Source organism: Chinchilla lanigera, unplaced genomic scaffold, assembly GCF_000276665.1.
Source record: "Chinchilla lanigera isolate Chin_1 unplaced genomic scaffold, ChiLan1.0 scaffold00061, whole genome shotgun sequence".
Lineage (NCBI taxonomy): Eukaryota > Metazoa > Chordata > Mammalia > Rodentia > Chinchillidae > Chinchilla > Chinchilla lanigera.
In genome coordinates, this window is record NW_004955462.1 from 9,176,160 (window position 1) to 9,193,646 (window position 17,487).

At 42.4% G+C, this 17,487-nt stretch overlaps 2 protein-coding genes across 2 annotated transcripts in view; one reads left to right on the forward strand and one right to left on the reverse strand.

Moving 5' to 3' along the window:
• Dcaf6 (DDB1 and CUL4 associated factor 6) overlaps positions 1 to 822 on the reverse strand; it is a gene marked incomplete in the record, with an annotated part of 140,272 nt that extends 139,450 nt beyond the window's left edge. The window contains 1 exon segment of the mRNA XM_013521421.1: positions 458 to 822. Within this exon segment, the coding sequence (XP_013376875.1) occupies positions 458 to 554 (97 nt within the window).
• A 502-nt stretch (positions 823 to 1,324) lies between these two features.
• Positions 1,325 to 17,487, forward strand: Mpc2 (mitochondrial pyruvate carrier 2). Its single transcript, XM_005398220.2, has 5 exons — positions 1,325 to 1,716; positions 11,168 to 11,208; positions 14,311 to 14,395; positions 14,875 to 14,986; positions 17,169 to 17,487. Exons 1-5 carry the CDS (start codon positions 1,608 to 1,610, stop codon positions 17,203 to 17,205), a joined length of 384 nt encoding a protein of 127 aa, XP_005398277.1. The 5' UTR covers positions 1,325 to 1,607; the 3' UTR covers positions 17,206 to 17,487.

Here is a 17,487-nt window from a genome sequence, read left to right on the forward strand (position 1 = left end):
GAAGCCTCCCAAAATCATGTTACCCAAAAGGAGAAGAAAGTGGAATACTATTCCCTCTGTGCTGGGTGTTGTTTTCAGGAAGCTTAAGTAAGAAACAGAAGATGCCAAGTGTGTTTTCCAGGGTGGGAGAGGAGCGCGAAACCCTACACCTCGAAGCGGCGGGGGCGGGGAGCGCGATCGTCACTCTGGTCCGGACTCCGCGCCGCGACAGGGGTGGCACCAGGTCCCCCCGAGGTCAGGACGTCGGCGGGGACCCCCAACCCTCGGGGATCAGAGGGGAAGGCGGTCGCCCTAGCCGGTCGGGGAGAGCACAGCGCCCACCTCCGCTCTAACCGGCCAGGTCGATCTCTGGGTCCCACCCCGACCCGGCCCCCCAGGGACCCCAGCCAGAGCCTGGGTCTCCTCCCCTCCCCCACGCGGGCGGCGACCTCCGCCTCCGCCCCGGGCCCCCGCTCACCCAGGTAGCGGCTCCGCAGCCGGGACGGGTCCTCCAGCCCCAGCGACCGTCGCCTTACGTCCCACAACAGGTGTGGGCAGGAGCCGCCCCGAGACATGGCGAGGCAGGGCTGGCGGGGACCACCGCGCGGGGGCGGGGAGGACGGGGCGGGGACGCGGCCGGATCAACCCCCGCGCTTCTCCCGCACCATCCGCGCGCCGGGCCTCGCGGGCACCAGCTTAGACGACGACGGCGGCGGCGGCAGCGGCGGCTCCTTGCCCGGCGGAGCCGGGGTATGCCGGGGCCAAAGCTCGCCTCATACTCTCCACCTCTGACGACCCAGAACCTCCAGAGATGGCAACAGCCCCGCCCGCGCCCCTCCCACAGAGGGCGGGGCCGCAGATGCCCCGCCCTCTCCTCGTCCTGGACACGCCCCTCCGGGCATTTCTCGCGATATGACGGCCATCACCCAGCCACCCATCCAACCCTGGGCCCTGGGGACAGAGATCGGACAGAGGGTGTGCTCACGGCTGCCGTCACCCTAGAAGACTGGACTCAGGTCGCTCGAGTCTAATTCTCTATGGGCAAAAGAGGAGCAGAGAAAGACGAAGCTGAGGTCTGTAGTATCTCACTCACGAGTCTAAGGAAGCTAGAGAGTTGTGCGATGTCATCTTTAGTAGTGGAACGGAAGACCTAAAAAGCCCATTTTAACTACGGGCCTTTTTCGTCCAAGGGAAGGAGCCAAGAGCAGGTGTGGCTTCACTTTCCCTTCTCTAACATGGCCTCCAGGGCAAGGAGGAGAAAAGTGAAGATTCCGCCCCACCCCCCTGCAACGCAGGCCAATCGGGCGCGCGGCTCCCCCCTGCGCGTGCGCGCTACCCTAGGGCTGGATCTGCACCTGTTGCCATGACTCCTCCTTCGTCCCCGCCCGCCGGCAGGAGGCGGGCCGCGGCTGGCTGTCTCTAAGCCTCCGCCCCGTCAGCCAGGGCCGGCGCGCGCCCGGGGTGGAGCGCTGGGACCTGGCAGAGCCAAGGGAAGGGCGCCCCAGGGGAGAGGCGGGCGCGAGGCGCGGCGCCGGGCACAGTGACGGAGAGCTGCCCTTCGCTGCCAGCCGGGGACGAGGACACCGCGAAGCCGTCACCCCGCCGCCCACCACCAGCAGGAGGCCGAGATGTCAGCCGCCGGTGCCCGGGGCCTGCGGGCCTTGCACCACCGGCTCCTCGACAGAGTGGAGCTGATGCTGCCGGAGAAACTGAGGCCGCTGTACAACCACCCGGCAGGTAGGTGACGACTCGGAGTAGCTCCCGCCAGCCTCCCTCTGGTCGCTGTCCCTAGCGCGACCTTATAGCCGCTGACACGGTTCTGCTGCTGGCGGCGTCGCCGGCATCCTCCCCTTGCGCTGCTGGATCGGCCCCTCTCCCGGTGCCCGGTGCCCGGCGCTTACCCTCTGCATTTCACCTCCCTGCCTGCATCTCCAAACCCGTGAGTCCGGAGGAGGACTCCGTGGGACTCGTGAGTCCCAGCATTTTTGTTGCGTTCACTTCTCCGAGCACGACTCGAACTCCGGACTTGGCCTCCAGATTTGACGCTTTCTCACGTCCTCGGCTGCGAAACCCTCCTCCCCCCTTCTTTCCCTCCACTAATCATCACCCACGCGGGAAGGAGCTAGGTAGGTGGCTAGTCGCAACGCAGGGTTTGGAGGAAAGGTCACACTTCGTTCTGCTCCGACAGGCGGAGGCCTGCACCGCGAGCCCGGCCCCAAACTGGACGCAGGATCCGGGTTACCGAGCCCGCGTCCTTTCCATCCTGTACCTCCAGTTTGTTTGTTTAACTCTGTCTTATGAAATTACTAAACAAGCTGTACCTCGACCTTTTTTATGCGGACAGATCTGAATAGAATTCTGCTCTGCCCTATGCTTCACTGTAGGTATGACCTTGGGCAGAATCCTAGATCGGTGTTTTGTTTTCTGTAAAATGCGGGTCGCTGCGAAGATTTAAAATAGCATGTGTGCTCTATTCTTAAACGCTCGGTAAGTGTCAGCTCTCTCTTGTCCTACTGGAAGGCAGTGTTCTTGTGGTTGAAAAAGGTGATTCTGTAAGAAACTGAAAGGTTCCACCCTCCACGTCTTTATTAAAGACCTGCTATTCTGTTATTTCCTCTATAAAATAGGAAGTAATAATGCTTATTTGGCTGGGAACTAAAATCTGATGTATTCTGAGATCCTTTTCAAGGATACAATTTAGCAAATAGGAAAATATTTTAGAAATTGAAAGATTGAAGTGCTTCTGAAGAAAGGGGCATTTTCTGCCTGCACAGTTAAACCTAGATTCTGCAGTTGATGTCATTAAGAAAGTTGGCTAGTTCTGACCATATCGGACTATGAGACAACTCTCGGGAGCCTGAACTGGTTACTAAATCTGATTTCCACATTGATAATGGAATGAAGTATGCCTCGAAACTACACATTAATTTAACTCTTAACATTCTTTACTGTCATACTGAATCCACTCTAAAACAGTTTAAAGGAGAGGCTGTTCTTGGTGAAGAAGTCAATTTAATTTGCCTCTTAGGTCTTTCCGCACGCAGTTTTTTGGAACTGTGCTGTGTTTTCTTCTAGAGTCTCAGGATAGAAGGTTGAGCAGTGGTCTGTCATCCGGGCGTTGCAGATGAATTCAACTGAATTCTGTGGGGTCAACTCTGACCCTCTTAAGGTTATTGTTTGAAGGTTAGGGAAAGGCAGGTAGAGGAAGAACAATTTTAAAATAAAGCAGAGTTGTTAAGTAGTCTTATGTTGGACTTTTCCCAGGTCTTGGCTTTTAGCCACCTATGTTTATTGCTTATAATACTTTACTCACACTCAGAATAAAGAGTAGACTGTGTATTTCCATCCAGACATCCTTGGATTAGTTCAATTCTTTTAATCCCTTTTCAAGGTAGCAGAAGGAACACGGTCTTGCAAGCCAAACAAACAGGTCGAGTCTTGATTGTATAATCTTGATCTTAAATTCCCCAAACCTCAGTTTTCTAATCTATAAAATGGGAATCATAACCATCACCATTTAAGGATTGCTGTGCAAATTAAATGATGCAATGTCTGTAAAATATGTTCCACAGTATTTGCTTTTAAATGCTCAATAAATGTTAGTTCTCTCCCTTGTTAGCCAGTATAAGACAGTATGCAGAGTAAGATACCTGTCCCTGAAAATTTAGCATTGAAGGATGGAGAAATGGAGAAGCAGGAAAAATACAGCTAACTCATTAGTACTGAATAAAACCCAAGCAATGCTGGTTATTGTTCTAAGAGTTACTCCAAATGAATATTCAAGAGGGTTTTTGTCATGAACAAGTATGCCTAGACATGCAACATGAAGGTTCTTATGTAAGTCTATATTGCAACTGGAATATTTTGTGGCCCAAAATTTCAAGACCTTCACCCTCTATTTACTTGTGTGTTCTTCAGTAATCGGGTTGCTCTGCTCACATATGGGCATGTCACCCCCCAATACCAGCACACTGCCATCTCCAATAAAATACCTATATACCTATACTCCAGGTACTGTATTTGTCAGAGAAATAACCTTGAAGTCATGTAGTGCAATGTTTACTTAAAAGCTTATTTGGTTCTGTGGTTTGTACTGTATATATATGGTTTTAGTGTCTGAGTAGGCTTCATGTGTGGAAAGTTAATCCTTACTATAACGCAGTGGTGGCAAACATATGGCATGCATGCCACAGCAGGCTGTTTGTATCATTGAAAACGCTAAAAGGTTCACCATCGAGGCTCTAAAGTATTAAGGAGCTGGGTGTGGTGGTGCACCCCTGTGATCCCAGCACTTGGGAGGCTGAGAAAGGCAGGAAAATTGCTGGGAGTTGGAGGCCAGCCTGGGCTATATAGTGAGACCCTGTTTCAAAAAAAAAAAAAAAAAAAAAAAAAAACAGAAAGAGAAAGAGAATTACACAGGACTATAAGGTTTTAAGAGAGTGGAACTTTAATCAGACTATGGTGCTTAGAGTTGAGATCTTAGTGAAAAGATTAGGATTAGATAAAATCTTAGGGTAGAGCCCCCATAATTGGATCTTGGCGTCTTTATAAGAAGAGGGAGAGAGACTAAACACACACACGCACGCACGCACGCACACACTGCCTGTCTCCTGCTGTGTGCTGTATTAGAACTAGCTTTGGCACAAATAAAAATGAATGAATGATTAATGCCCCACAGAGTTGACCCCACAGAATTCAGCTGAATTCATCTGCAACTACTAACATTTATTGAGCGTTTAAAAGCAAATACTGTGGAACATATTTTACAGACATTACATCATTTAATTTGCACAGCAATCCTTAAATGGTGATGGTTATGATTCCCATTTTATAGATTAGAAAACTGAGGTTTGGGGAATTTAAGATCAAGATTACACAATCAAGACTCGACCTGTTTGTTTGGCTTGCAAGACCGTGTTCCTTCTGCTACCTTGAAAAGGGATTAAAAGAATTGAACTAATCCAAGGACGTCTGGATGGAAATACACAGTCTACTCTTTATTCTGAGTGTGAGTAAAGTATTATAAGCAATAAACATAGGTGGCTAAAAGCCAAGACCTGGGAAAAGTCCAACATAAGACTACTTAACAACTCTGCTTTATTTTAAAATTGTTCTTCCTCTACCTGCCTTTCCCTAACCTTCAAACAATAACCTTAAGAGGGTCAGAGTTGACCCCACAGAATTCAGTTGAATTCATCTGCAACGCCCGGATGACAGACCACTGCTCAACCTTCTATCCTGAGACTCTAGAAGAAAACACAGCACAGTTCCAAAAAACTGCGTGCAAAAAAACCTAAGAGGCAAATTAAATTGACTTCTTCACCAAGAACAGCCTCTCCTTTAAACTGTTTTAGAGTGGATTCAGTATGACAGTAAAGAATGTTAAGAGTTAAATTAATGTGTAGTTTAGAGGCATACTTCATTCCATTATCAATGTGGAAATCAGATTTAGTAACCAGTTCAGGCTCCCGAGAGTTGTCTCATAGTCCGATATGGTCAGAACTAGCCAACTTTCTTAATGACATCAACTGCAGAATCTAGGTTTAACTGTGCAGGCAGAAAATGCCCCTTTCTTCAGAAGCACTTCAATCTTTCAATTTCTAAAATAGATACTGGGTATCTATTTTATAGATACCCAGTTCTGATGGGTGTCAATGTCTGTGCCAAAGACCAATCTTTAAGAATGCAGGGATATGTGTGTGTAGTTGGTCACATGATAATGAACGAGGGGAGTTGAAAAGTAAAGGGAGAGACACATGGGCAAAGGTTGATTGGGGTACTAAGTCTACTAAGTTAGATAGGAGTGAGGGGCTTCTGTGTGTGATTGCACATGAAAGTGACTACAGATACTAATCATGTACTGTCATCTCAGAAAATAGAAGAAAGGATTTTGATTGCTTTCACTGGAAGTGATGTTTGAGGAGATAGCTATATTTAACCTGATTTCAACATTACACAATGTATACGTGTATCACAGCATCACATGGGACCCCATTAATATGTATAATTCAGTAAAAAACATCTTCACACTGGGACACAGTGAATCTCTCAGCTCATTATTTGCATGTATGTAAGGGTGACTAGTTCTTTTCCAGAAAGGAAGTCTGTCCTTGAGGAAAGAATCATGTGTACACAGGTGACCTACTTTTTGGGTAGAAGTCATATAATATTTCACACAGTAATTCCTCACAAAGAAATTAGAAAGTAAAATTTGGTTTATCAAGTATAGGAGTGCAAATGAAATTTGTTCATTTGTTTGAAAATTTATTATGATTTGGTTATGATATTTGCTTGCAAAAATTCTTTAATTCTTCTGTGAAAAAGTTGAACTTTCAAAATCAGTTTCACTTTAAAAATAAGACAATGAAATACAAAAGTAGCCGCTCTCTGCATTTTTCATATTCATAAATGGTTCATAGTTTTAAATGTATAAATATGTATATATGAAATAGTTGTTCTTCGATGTTAACTTGTCAATAATTGAGGCCATCAGTTACCAAGAGTAAAGTTTTAAGAAACAAGATGAAAAATGTATTATTGGTTCTTTGTCTAAAAGAATGTACTTTTAAAGCATATGCCTGTCATCTCAGTGTTCCAGAGACTGAGGCAGGATGGTCACATATTTGAGTCCAATCTCAGCTACATAGCAGTTTGGAGGCCAGCCTAGGCTACACAGCAAGACTGTGTCTCAGAATGAAAAAATTAAAAGGACTAGGGACAGAGCTCAATGCAAAAGCCTTAGAGGTATAAATGATAATAATTAGCTACGGTAAAAGGAACAGGTAAACTTAAGTTTTCTTTGAAACTTTCAAACTCCATTATGTAACTACAGCCGTTGGGACACTACTATTTTGCATTTATAGATACCCAGTTCCGATTATCTATAACTTGTCAGCGTCCTCTGGTATCTCAGAAAAATTAGCAATTCAGACTGTATTAAATATTTGTTACTGACATTTTTTGTTTAGTACTTGGCAGCTCCTAAACTAATTCAGAGTTTGTTTTCATTGCTTAAAAGTATTCACTAGGGGCTGGGGATTTAGCTCAGCGGCAAAAGCACCTGCCTGGCAAGCGCAAGGTCGTGAGTTCGGTTCCCGGTACCGGAGAAAAACCAAAAAAAAAAAAAAAAAAAAAAAGTATTCACTAGAGCACTTCTCTTGATCCAAGGTTTGAAGTTTTCTGTTATTTTTGGTTTGGGGTTTAGTTTGGTTGGATTGTGGCTGGTACTCAGTTAATATTTTTAAACTGTCACATAGCTTGGAGCTGCTGAGTAAATCAGTTACCAGGCAAACCTACCGAAAAACTTGAACATTTGCCCCAAAGGAACAAGTGTTTCAGCTTGTAAAGAGACCACACTCTAGAGACATTACTCAGGAAACAGATTTGGGGTAGGAGGAGAAAAAAATTAGTCTTACAATAGGAAGAGAGAAGTCTTTAGAGTTCAGAGTAAAGATGAACACCATTCAGCAGAGACTGCAGTTGCATGCTGACTTGGCTAGAATGATGAAGTCAAGCTTTGTTCAGCAATACAAAATAAACTAGTACTTGAAGCTAGGTTGATCCCTGTAATCCCAGCACCTGGAAGCCTGAGGCAGAAGGATCACTTTGAGGTCAAGGCCAGCCTGGGCTATAAAGCAAGACCCTGTCTCAAAAAAAATTAATTAAAAAATAAACTTAGTAATTGATACTGTACATGATCCAGAGGCTCCGTATAACCAAGAAAAATGATCTAGGTATAATGGTAGGAATCCTAAAAGTTCAACCTAAATTAAATTGCAGGGGAGTTTGAAAAGACCAAGAGTGCAGTTGGCTATGGAGGGAGGGCCATTGTTTAACAGAAAACCTTTGATTAGCATCTTTCCTAGGTAGGGTTCATCTAATGAAATGCTGCACACCTCTCAGCAGGGCATAGTGGCACACATCTATAATCCCAGCACATTTGGGAGGTGGAGGCAGGAGGATCAAGTTTGAGGCCAGTCTGAGCTATGTAGTCAGTTCAAGGTCAACATAGACTATTAAGTAGTGAGACCCTGTCTCAAAAAACAAAAAGATAAACCATAGATATGTTTGCCAAAGAGATTAAGAAATAGGCTTTGTCTTTAAACAACCTAGTGTCTGGTGAAAGTGACAGATGCCTGAATAATGATTTTAAGTAGTATAGAGTGCAATAGATGATTCTGTAGGCTGCTCTGGCAGTTGGGGAAGCAGCTTTAACCTAATCTGGAAGTGTTGAAGAAGAGATCCCCGAGTTAGGTGAAGACAAGGCAGAGTATCGGGAGGGACAGCATAAGGCAGAGTGTAGAACCACAAGCGGCGTGAACCTGATTGAATGTCTGCCTGGTTTAGGTCAGAGTCTCTGCCTCTTGGTCTCTGTGCTGTTTGACTAGCAGGCTTGTTGGCTGAGGGCCCTTGGGCTCTGCCTTAGAGAATATTGAACAGCATCCTGGCCTCTGCCCACTAGATGGCAGCAGCAGTACCAGCACCACCCTTCCCACCAGTTCTGACAGCGGAAAAATATCTCCCGATATGAATGTCCCCTGGGGGCACAATCACTCCTGGGTGAAAAGCACAGATCCAGTCTAAAATTTAGATAAGTTAGGATGCCAAGTTTGTATTCTAAACCTAAATGTCTTCATGTGTTCTTTTAAATTCCTTTTTTTCGTAATGAAAATGTGTTTTCCAATTCAAGTTGGTCTTAAACAAAGAAGACAGAACTTAGTTTCTGTATCTTTTCAAGATAGAGAAAGTGGAGTGACTAGAGTTCTAGGGATAGTGGTGGCTGTGATCAGAACAGTGCAGAATTTAGGTTCAGTAAAGCAGAAACTGAATTTGGAGAGATTTCTTTCTTTTGTTTTGTTTTATTTTGCTTGAGACAAGGTCTCACTATGTAGCTCAGGTTGCCTCAGATCAAAGTGATTCTCCTGCCTCAGTCTCCGGAGTGTTGGAATAACAGGTGTGTGCAACAACACCCAGCTTAGATAGATCTTTTTCATTCAGTATAAGAACATCAAATTTAGAACACCTTGCTAGTTTTAATTCTTACAGCAACCATTTCAGCACTATGTTCAGATTTGTTCCACAACCAAAATATGGAAATTTTTTTTAAGTGCTAGAGTTTGAACTCAGGACCTCCTGTATGCCAAGCATAGGCTCTGCAACCCAGCCATACCCTCAGCTCTCAAATATGAAAACTTCAGAGGGTTACAAGAAAACAAAAATTCTTAGATACTAGATACCGGTGATACATGAATTTATCATTAAAATCATTTCTGCTCAGGAGGAAAGGCAGCGTCTGTGCCATAATCTCCTAGTGTGTAAAGAATTACCCTACAGGGGCTGGGGATTTAGCTCAGCGGCAAAAGCGCCTGCCTGGCAAGCGCAAGGTTGTGAGTTCGGTTCCTGGTACCAGAGAAAAACCAAAAAAAAAAAAAAAAAAAAAAAAAAAAGAATTACCCTACAGATGGTATCCAGCTCCTCTGAGGAATAGCAAGAAAATACGCCACAGTTGCAGTAGAAGGACTTCAGGATTAATTAGAAAATTGGCAAACTTAAAAGTGTAAGCCAAGTTTATGCATTTCTAAATAGCAGGCTGATATAAAAAACCCAGGGCTTTTGTGCCCTCCTCCATGGCTGGACAGCTCGTTTTTATTCTGAGAGCAGGTCTTGCTAAGTGGCTGAGTTGCCTTAGCTGGACCTTGTGCAGCCTCCCACAATGCTGAGATTACAGCTGTAGGCTGCTTGATAGTTATATAAGAGAATAGTGACTTATCAACAAATTCAGGAAGTTTAAGATCGATTAGATTCACAAGCATTTTTTGTTTTGTAAAAAGAGAGAGGTAAAGGCCTGGGGCTGTGGGGATGCACATCAGTGTGGAGGCCCTGAGTTCAGTGCCCAGTAGCACAAAAACAAAATAAAAAGTACTTGTGAAAATAATCAGATCTTAAATTTCTTGAATTTGCTGATAAGTCACTATTCTCTTATATAAAACTGCTTGATTTTCATGTTAAGGAAAAGATGTGTTTTGTTGATCCAGAGTTGTAAGCGCATGCACAACACACTGAGGGATCTGGTAGGTAGTAGACTTTGTGTGTTTACTATATTTTAAATTCACCTGGGAAAGGTCCCTTTCTCTCTGCTCACTTCTCTCACTGTTCAAAGAAGTGTCTGAGTTGGAAGTGAGTAATGAGCAGTAGTTTTAGGAGTTAGAAAGCTTAAGTTGTAATCGGCTGCTTACTAGCTGCGTGGCCTGGGAGGCCATGGACCTTCCTTAAGTCTCATAGACAAAACTAAAGCTTTGGATTAGATGTTCTCTGAGTTTCCTTCCAGCTCTGAAACATTGTGCTTCTCAAACTCAAAGTTATCTAAGAAACCAGTATTTGCAGTACTTGATGGTTATTTAACATTTTGCACAAAACTAATGGGTACAAGGATGACCAAAGCAATGACCCTGCTATGAACGAGTTTAAAAGTAGTCCTTCATTTTGTCCTGTGAACTTGACAGTTAGGCACATGGGCCATGGATACTAGTTGAGCGCTGGCCTAGCATGAGCAAGGCCCTAGGTTTGATCCCCAGCACCCCTCCCTGCAAATTGGTTCATTAATTTTAAGAATATGTAGAATTTTTTGCAAGAACTCTTACCATGATACATAAGGTAAAATGTCATTTATAGTTAAAATACAATAAAGTTAGTGACTATACATATATCTAGTAAGGCTTAGTGGGCCGGGGATATAGCTCAGCGGCATAAGCACTTGCCTGGCAAGCCTGAGGTCATGAGTTCAATTCCCGGTACCAAAAAAAAAAGTAAGGCTAATATAACTAAAATTTCTTATTTTTTTCTTACTTTTCAATTTCCCCAACTTGAAAATTATCTGTAGATGAACATTTAAGTTCCCTGTTCAAGGCACTGCGCTGGGAATGGTTCCCAAAACCATCTCCGTTATACCTTAATTTTTAATGTCACAAAAGTACAGGTAATTGAGGAGGTGAGAACAACCTGTGAGAGACTGCTACAGTGATAGTGTGTACCTTTCTAAATGTTAATTAATACAAAGTTAGCAGGAAACATAGCAAAAGTGGTTAGAAATACATTAGTAAAACTTTTGAGTTTGTGAAATTTGGTGAGTTGTTTAAAACACGTATAAAATGTTCAGTTTATTTCTAAACCTTTCTTTTTTTTTTTCCAGGCCCTAGAACAGTATTTTTCTGGGCTCCAATTATGAAATGGGTAAGTCTGAACCTTTTCTTGGGTGGAGGGTGAATGTTGAGATAGGGTCCCTCTGTGTAGTTCAGGCTGGACTTGAACTCACTGCAATCTTCCTCTGTCACCTTCCTGAGTGCTGGGGTTACAGGCATTCGCCACCACACCTGGCTGGTCTGAAAGTTTTGCAGGAGCTATTGAAAAAGAAATTCTTTAGTAGGAACCTTTTAATTTGAGGTAACTTTTCTGAAGGATACGCTTTAAAATATTATCAGGATGTCTCTAAGTAATTTTACAGAAAATGTTCTCTGTCCTGTCATTTTTACAGCATGGAGTATACTACCTACTTTAGTTTTTCTGAAGTCCCTAGATAAGAGGCCTTCTGGGAGCATATTTCCTATCAAAACATAATTTTGGACTCCTAGGGACATGACATTTCATTCTAAAAGTTTACCACCAATCTGGAGATAATGCTTAGTGATAGAGTAAAAGATTAATAGGCACAAGGGTTCCTAAGGGCCTGAGTTTGATCTCCAGTGTGGGGGAAAAGAAAGCCAGGCATGGTAGCATACACCTGTCATCTCAGCTACTGGAGAGGCTGAGGCAGGAGAATCATTTGAGCTCAGGAGTTCAAGGCCAGCCTGGACAACATAGTGAAACTCTCTCTTTCTCTGTCTCTATCCCTGTTTGTCTGTCTCTCCTCTCCTCTCCTCTCCTCTCCTCTCCTCTCTTCTCCTCTCCTTTCTCTCCTCTCCTCCCTCTGCTCCCCTCCTTTTCCCTCCCCTCTCCTCCCCTCTCTTCTTTCTGTGTGTAATAAGTAAAACATTAAAGAAAATAATTATTAATGAAGTATAAGACAGGCAAACATTTGCCTCAAAGAGTAGATGGGTTTACCCAAGAATATATATTATTAACATTTGGTAAATGATAGAGTCTAGGACTGTTGACTCCAAGCCCAGTGCTTTTGCCCTATTCCAGAGTTTCCTAAAGTTCTTACTTAGCTGGGGAGAGAAAAGATCTTGGTGGCCATTTGTAGCAAATCACTGAGTTCCTGTTGAGGGGACTGGTTTTGGTCCATTCTGTGCTTCTCAGAGTGCATCCCCAGCTCTGCTGCAGCCACAGATGACTTGTTATAAATTGAAATATTCACAGTAGCATCCAAAAAAAATGAAATATTTAAGAATCAATCTAACAAATGAAGTAAAAGATCTATACATTGAAAATTACAGTACTCTGAAAAAGGAAATTGAAGGGGATATCAGAAAAAGGGAAGATATCCCTTGTTCATGGATAGGAAGAACGAACATAGTGAAAATGGCCACACTCCAACAATTGTTATGCAGATTTAATGTAATCCCAATAAAAATACCATTAATATACCTCGCAGAACTAGATAAAACATTCCTAAAATTTATTTGGAACTAGAAGAGACCTAGAATAGCAAAAGCAATTCTAGGCAACAAAAGCAAGGCATATTATAATCCCTGACTTGAAATTATACTACAAAGCTACTGTGATAAAATCAGCATGGTACTGGCAAAAAAATAGACCTAAGGATGAGTGGACCAGATTAGAAGATGAAGATACCACTACAGATACATTCAGCTACCTTAATTTTGACAAAGGGGCCAAGCATGTTCACTGGAAGAAAGATAGCCTCTTTAATAAATGGTGCTGGAAAAGCTGGCTTTCCACATGCCCAAGACTAAAACTAGACCCATGTCTGTCACCATGCGCTAAAGTCAAAATAGTTCAAATATCTAAATATTAAACAGAAACACTAAATCTACTGGAAGAGAAGATAGATGGAAATCTTGAAGACATAGGTGTAGGCAGAGACTTAAATGAGCCTAGCCTGAGTAATATAGTGAAACACTGTCTCAAAAAAAAAGAGGTAAGAAAAGGGAGAATTATTAACATATTCCAGGAAATAAAGTATCTACTTGGAGCATAAACAGTCCTAACTGCTGATTTTTTCCAAAAGTGAATGCTAGAATAGAAATGTAGCTTCATGCATATATTCATCGAGCCATGGTACACAGTACATGGCCCCAGGAGAATGGAAGTCAGTCCCTTTCTTCCCAGTGGCAGTTTTCCACCCTACTGAAGTAGAATAAATGCGGAGTGGGGGAATATACATCGGGAGCTGGAGGTAGGGTGTAGGAGGGATGATTTTTAAACTAGAAGCATTGCTCTTTTGGAATGCTAACTTCATTAATTCAGAACTCTATGTGCTTGTTTTAAATTTATGTGTTAAACTCATAAGTATCTGTGCTCCATTTAGGATCAGAACCTTTTACTGATTTACATTTTCCATTCAAGAGTGTATTTTAGGAACCCAGTAAAAACCTAGAAATAATTTCTAAAAAAGGTATTTTCTAACGACATATGTAGGGTATGCTTTAAAGTACTCAAAAAGAGGAAAGAGAGGTGAAGCAAAATCTCCACAGCTGATGACTCTGGATTTGAATTTTTCATTAATAAAAATTGCTGTGTTACATTTTCTGATTTCTACAATAAAGTAGCATAACTGATCTTCTAGTAAAAACTTATAACTAAATTTTCTGAGTGCTAATGGTAGGATATGAATGGGATGATTCTATAAAAGGCCATATTAAAAATACAACAACAAAGAAATAAAAATAAAACACAACAGAATTATGTATCACAAATGTATACTAATAAAAAATAAAAGCACAACAGAAGTGACTATGTAGACTTTGACCTTAAAGAGAAGTAAACTGACCAAAAAGACTAAAATTGTAACAGAGCTTTTCTGATACTTCCACTTAAAAATAATAGCACTGGAGAGCTGAGGCAGGAGGATCACTGTGAGTTCGAGGCCAGCCTGAGCTACATAATGAGTCCAAGGCTGGCCTGCACTACATAGCGAGACCCTATCTCAAAACAAACAAACAAAAGTAAAAATAAAATAGTCACATGACCGAAGACATGAAGGGTCAACTCATTCCTGAACTCATTGTTGCGTCCACCACGCTCTACATTTTCTTACCCCTTGGATACCGTCGTGACAGAAGCGCCATCAGTGTTTTGCATTTGACTTGAAGTTGCGAAACACCACCCATGCTCATTCTGCCTGTTCTTTCTGTGTGTCACACCTGTCTCCAGGGCTTGGTGTGTGCTGGGTTGGCGGACATGGCCAGACCTGCAGAGAAGCTCAGCACTGCTCAGTCCACTGTCCTGATGGCTACAGGTAAATTGAATGCGCATCTTTTATATGTTTATTTACACAAATATAAATTATTTGTGTTTTAGTTCATGTTTACTTAACAGTTCAGTTTTTGAAATATGTACATACATACATACGCACACACAAAGGAATCCACAGCTTTCCCAAGCCCTAGGAAGTCATTGCCTTGTGGGTGATGGGGACAGAGGAAGGTTATTGGAGATAACTTTTTGTTTTTTAAGTTTTTGCCGTGAAAATATTTTCATAAGTAGGAAAAAAGTTACATTGCTATTCATTTGCCCTTTAATGCCAGAACTGAGGATTTCACGTAACGCTGAATTATAAAGATTTTTTTGCAGACTCAAACAACAGCTTTTCCTCATCCTTCCCTCTGCATTATTATCATAATCTTATTTGTAATTATTTTACCCTAATATTAAATATTCTGATAAGTTATTGTAGCAGTACCTGACCTTTTAAAAGAAAATATTTTGTCTCAACAGGATTTATTTGGTCAAGATACTCACTTGTAATTATACCAAAAAATTGGAGTCTGTTTGCTGTTAACTTCTTTGTGGGGGCAGCAGGGGCCTCTCAGCTCTTTCGTATCTGGAGGTAAGCCTACGAATATATTTTTAAACTGCTTCAGAAGCTACCCAGATGGCAATATTTTTTAAGATTCACATATAACTCTAAGACAGGAATGTGCCTGAGACAAAAAATTTAACATTTCTAGAACAGTCTCCAGGATTACAAAGAAGTTAAAAGCAGTTAAGCTGGGTGTGGTGGCGTGTAGTGAAACAATCCTCCCCGCAACCCGTCCCAGGTCCCTTTCCCAGGTGCCCCAGTAGGAAGCCAGCACACTCTTCCAGCTTTCCCCACCCAGGTGGCTCATAGAGACCTAACTCTGCTGCTAGTTTGTTTCCAGACCCTGGGGCTAAGGAGGTGAATGACAGGGCCACAGAGTCAGTTTAGCATGTTGGCAGCCAGGGGACTCTGCCTCTTCTGGGTAGAGGAGCCCAAGCCTCTAGCTTGTCCTGCTTTTATTCACCCAGACACGGGTATAAGCAATTAAAGTAACACAAGATTCATCTGCCTTCCAATATCCCTTAATACGTGCTCAAGTAAACAACTCCATCTCAGCTTTACTGCCTTTCCCTAAAACCTGCAACATGCCATCCTCTCTGCATGTTGCTTTAGGCCTCAGTTCTCCTCTGGTCTCCCACAGTGATGCACACCTATAATCTCTGGAGGCTGAGGCAGGAGGATCGCCACAAGTTCAAGGCCAACCTAGGCTCCATAGTAAGTTCAAGGCCAGCCTGAACTACATAGTGAGACTCTGTCTCAAAAAAAAAAGAAAATTTTAAATCTTTTTTTAAAAAAAAAAACATTTAAGCAAACTATTGCCTAGTTTTTTAGATCTAATTGCATTGTCCTGATGGATAACCTTTCTACATAGTTCCTTTTATTAAGACAACACAAAAAGCTGGGCACAGCAGAGCACTTCTGTAATCCCACCTACTCAGGAGCTTGAGGCAAGAGGATTGAGAGTTCAAGGCCAGCCTGGGCAACTTAGCAAGGCCTTGTCTCAAAGTAAAACTTTTAAAATGAAAATAAGAATGGGCTGGAGACATAGCTCAGTGGTAGTATATTTGCCTAGCAAGCAGAAGACCCTGGGTTCAATCCCCATTACAAAAAATAAAATAAGATTTATGAAGTAATTTCCAAATAAACCTTTTATCATTCACTTTCAGCTATGTATAATAAAATGAGACTTGAAAGTACAGTTATATAGTATTGGAAATAATTTAGAGCAAGGTCACTGGTTTCATTGAAAAGTGTTCCATGAGTACTAGAAATTTCTTAAAATATGTACTCAGTAAGAGTAATGTGATCAAATATTAGAAATCAAGATCTCTTAGCTGGGCATGGTGGTGCACTCCTATAATCCCAGGTACTTGAAAGGCCGAGGCAGGAGCATCACAAGTTCCAGTCCAGTCTAGGCAAATTAACAAGATCCTGTCTCAAAAACTAAAAAGGCTATAGATACAATTCAGTGGTAGAGAAGCCCCACATTCAACCCCCAGTAACAGAGAGAGACAGACAGACAGAGAGAAATCAGAATCTTTTAAGACATGTAGGCAGTAGGGTATCCTTTGCAGAAAAACTTCCTCCTTGCCATAAACTGTTGTACACTCACTTGAAAACTAGGAAGAACAGGAAGCTCAGTTCAGAGTGCTGTTAAGAGGAAAGATTCTATGGCTTTATACTTACTTCATCTCTACATTGGTGAGCATCAGGCTTCAACAAATTTAAGGCTTTATAACTTGTTGATCTATTTTTTAACTATGATTACTTCTCTGGTTAAACAGGCGCCTGTTCCCAATTGATTTTATTCTTAGATGCTTTGTGGGTGTAAAGTGAGTAATTCTAGTTGACCACATGTTCCTAAAATTTTGTACATGTTCACATTGGTCATATTCTTGTATAGTTGAACAATGAAAATGTACCTGAAGACAGTACTTTTACACAGGAAATGGTTATGTCAGAGAGGCTGTTAAAACTTTTTGATAGTTGGGATCTCACTATCTGAACATAGACCCATGCAGATAAACACTTTGGGCCACGTCCCCTTCTGCTGTTGCTGTTGCCAAGCTCCTGGGAAGATTGTACTTACAACTCTACAGCCACTCGACAACTAGGAAAGAAGAAATGGAATGTTTCCCATTCTCTCCTTGCCATAAATTTATTTATGATTACTGATGGTTATTTATTTCTCTTTCTGTTTTCTTTATAGATATAACCAAGAACTAAAAGCTAAAGCGATCAATTGAGTGTTCCTGATCGCCTGAACAGTCTAAACTGTGGACACAACCACTGGGACACCTGGGTCATTACCTGATTACCGATAAGGCGATTCTAACTGGGCTAACATTTGGAAGGCACGCGCAGAAACAGTCTGGCTGTAATCGGTCACTAGTGCTTGGTTCCACAAAAAAATAAAGTGAACTTTTAATAAGTCTTGCTTTACATGTGACTTAAGGTACTTATCTGTGGATATTAGTGACATATTTTTCTACCATTTGTCCATAATAAACCACCATTGGTCATATGTA

What these genes read in the sequence shown, in the direction of transcription:
- Mpc2 (XM_005398220.2), top strand. Translation starts at nt 1,608, where the DNA reads ATGTCAGCCGCCGGTGCCCGGGGCCTGCGGGCCTTGCACCACCGGCTC. An exon ending in GCTGTACAACCACCCGGCAG is followed by an intron (nt 1,717 to 11,167) that starts GTAGGTGACGAC and finishes TTTTTTTTCCAG; the next exon opens with GCCCTAGAACAGTATTTTTC. An exon ending in GGGCTCCAATTATGAAATGG is followed by an intron (nt 11,209 to 14,310) that starts GTAAGTCTGAAC and finishes ACCTGTCTCCAG; the next exon opens with GGCTTGGTGTGTGCTGGGTT.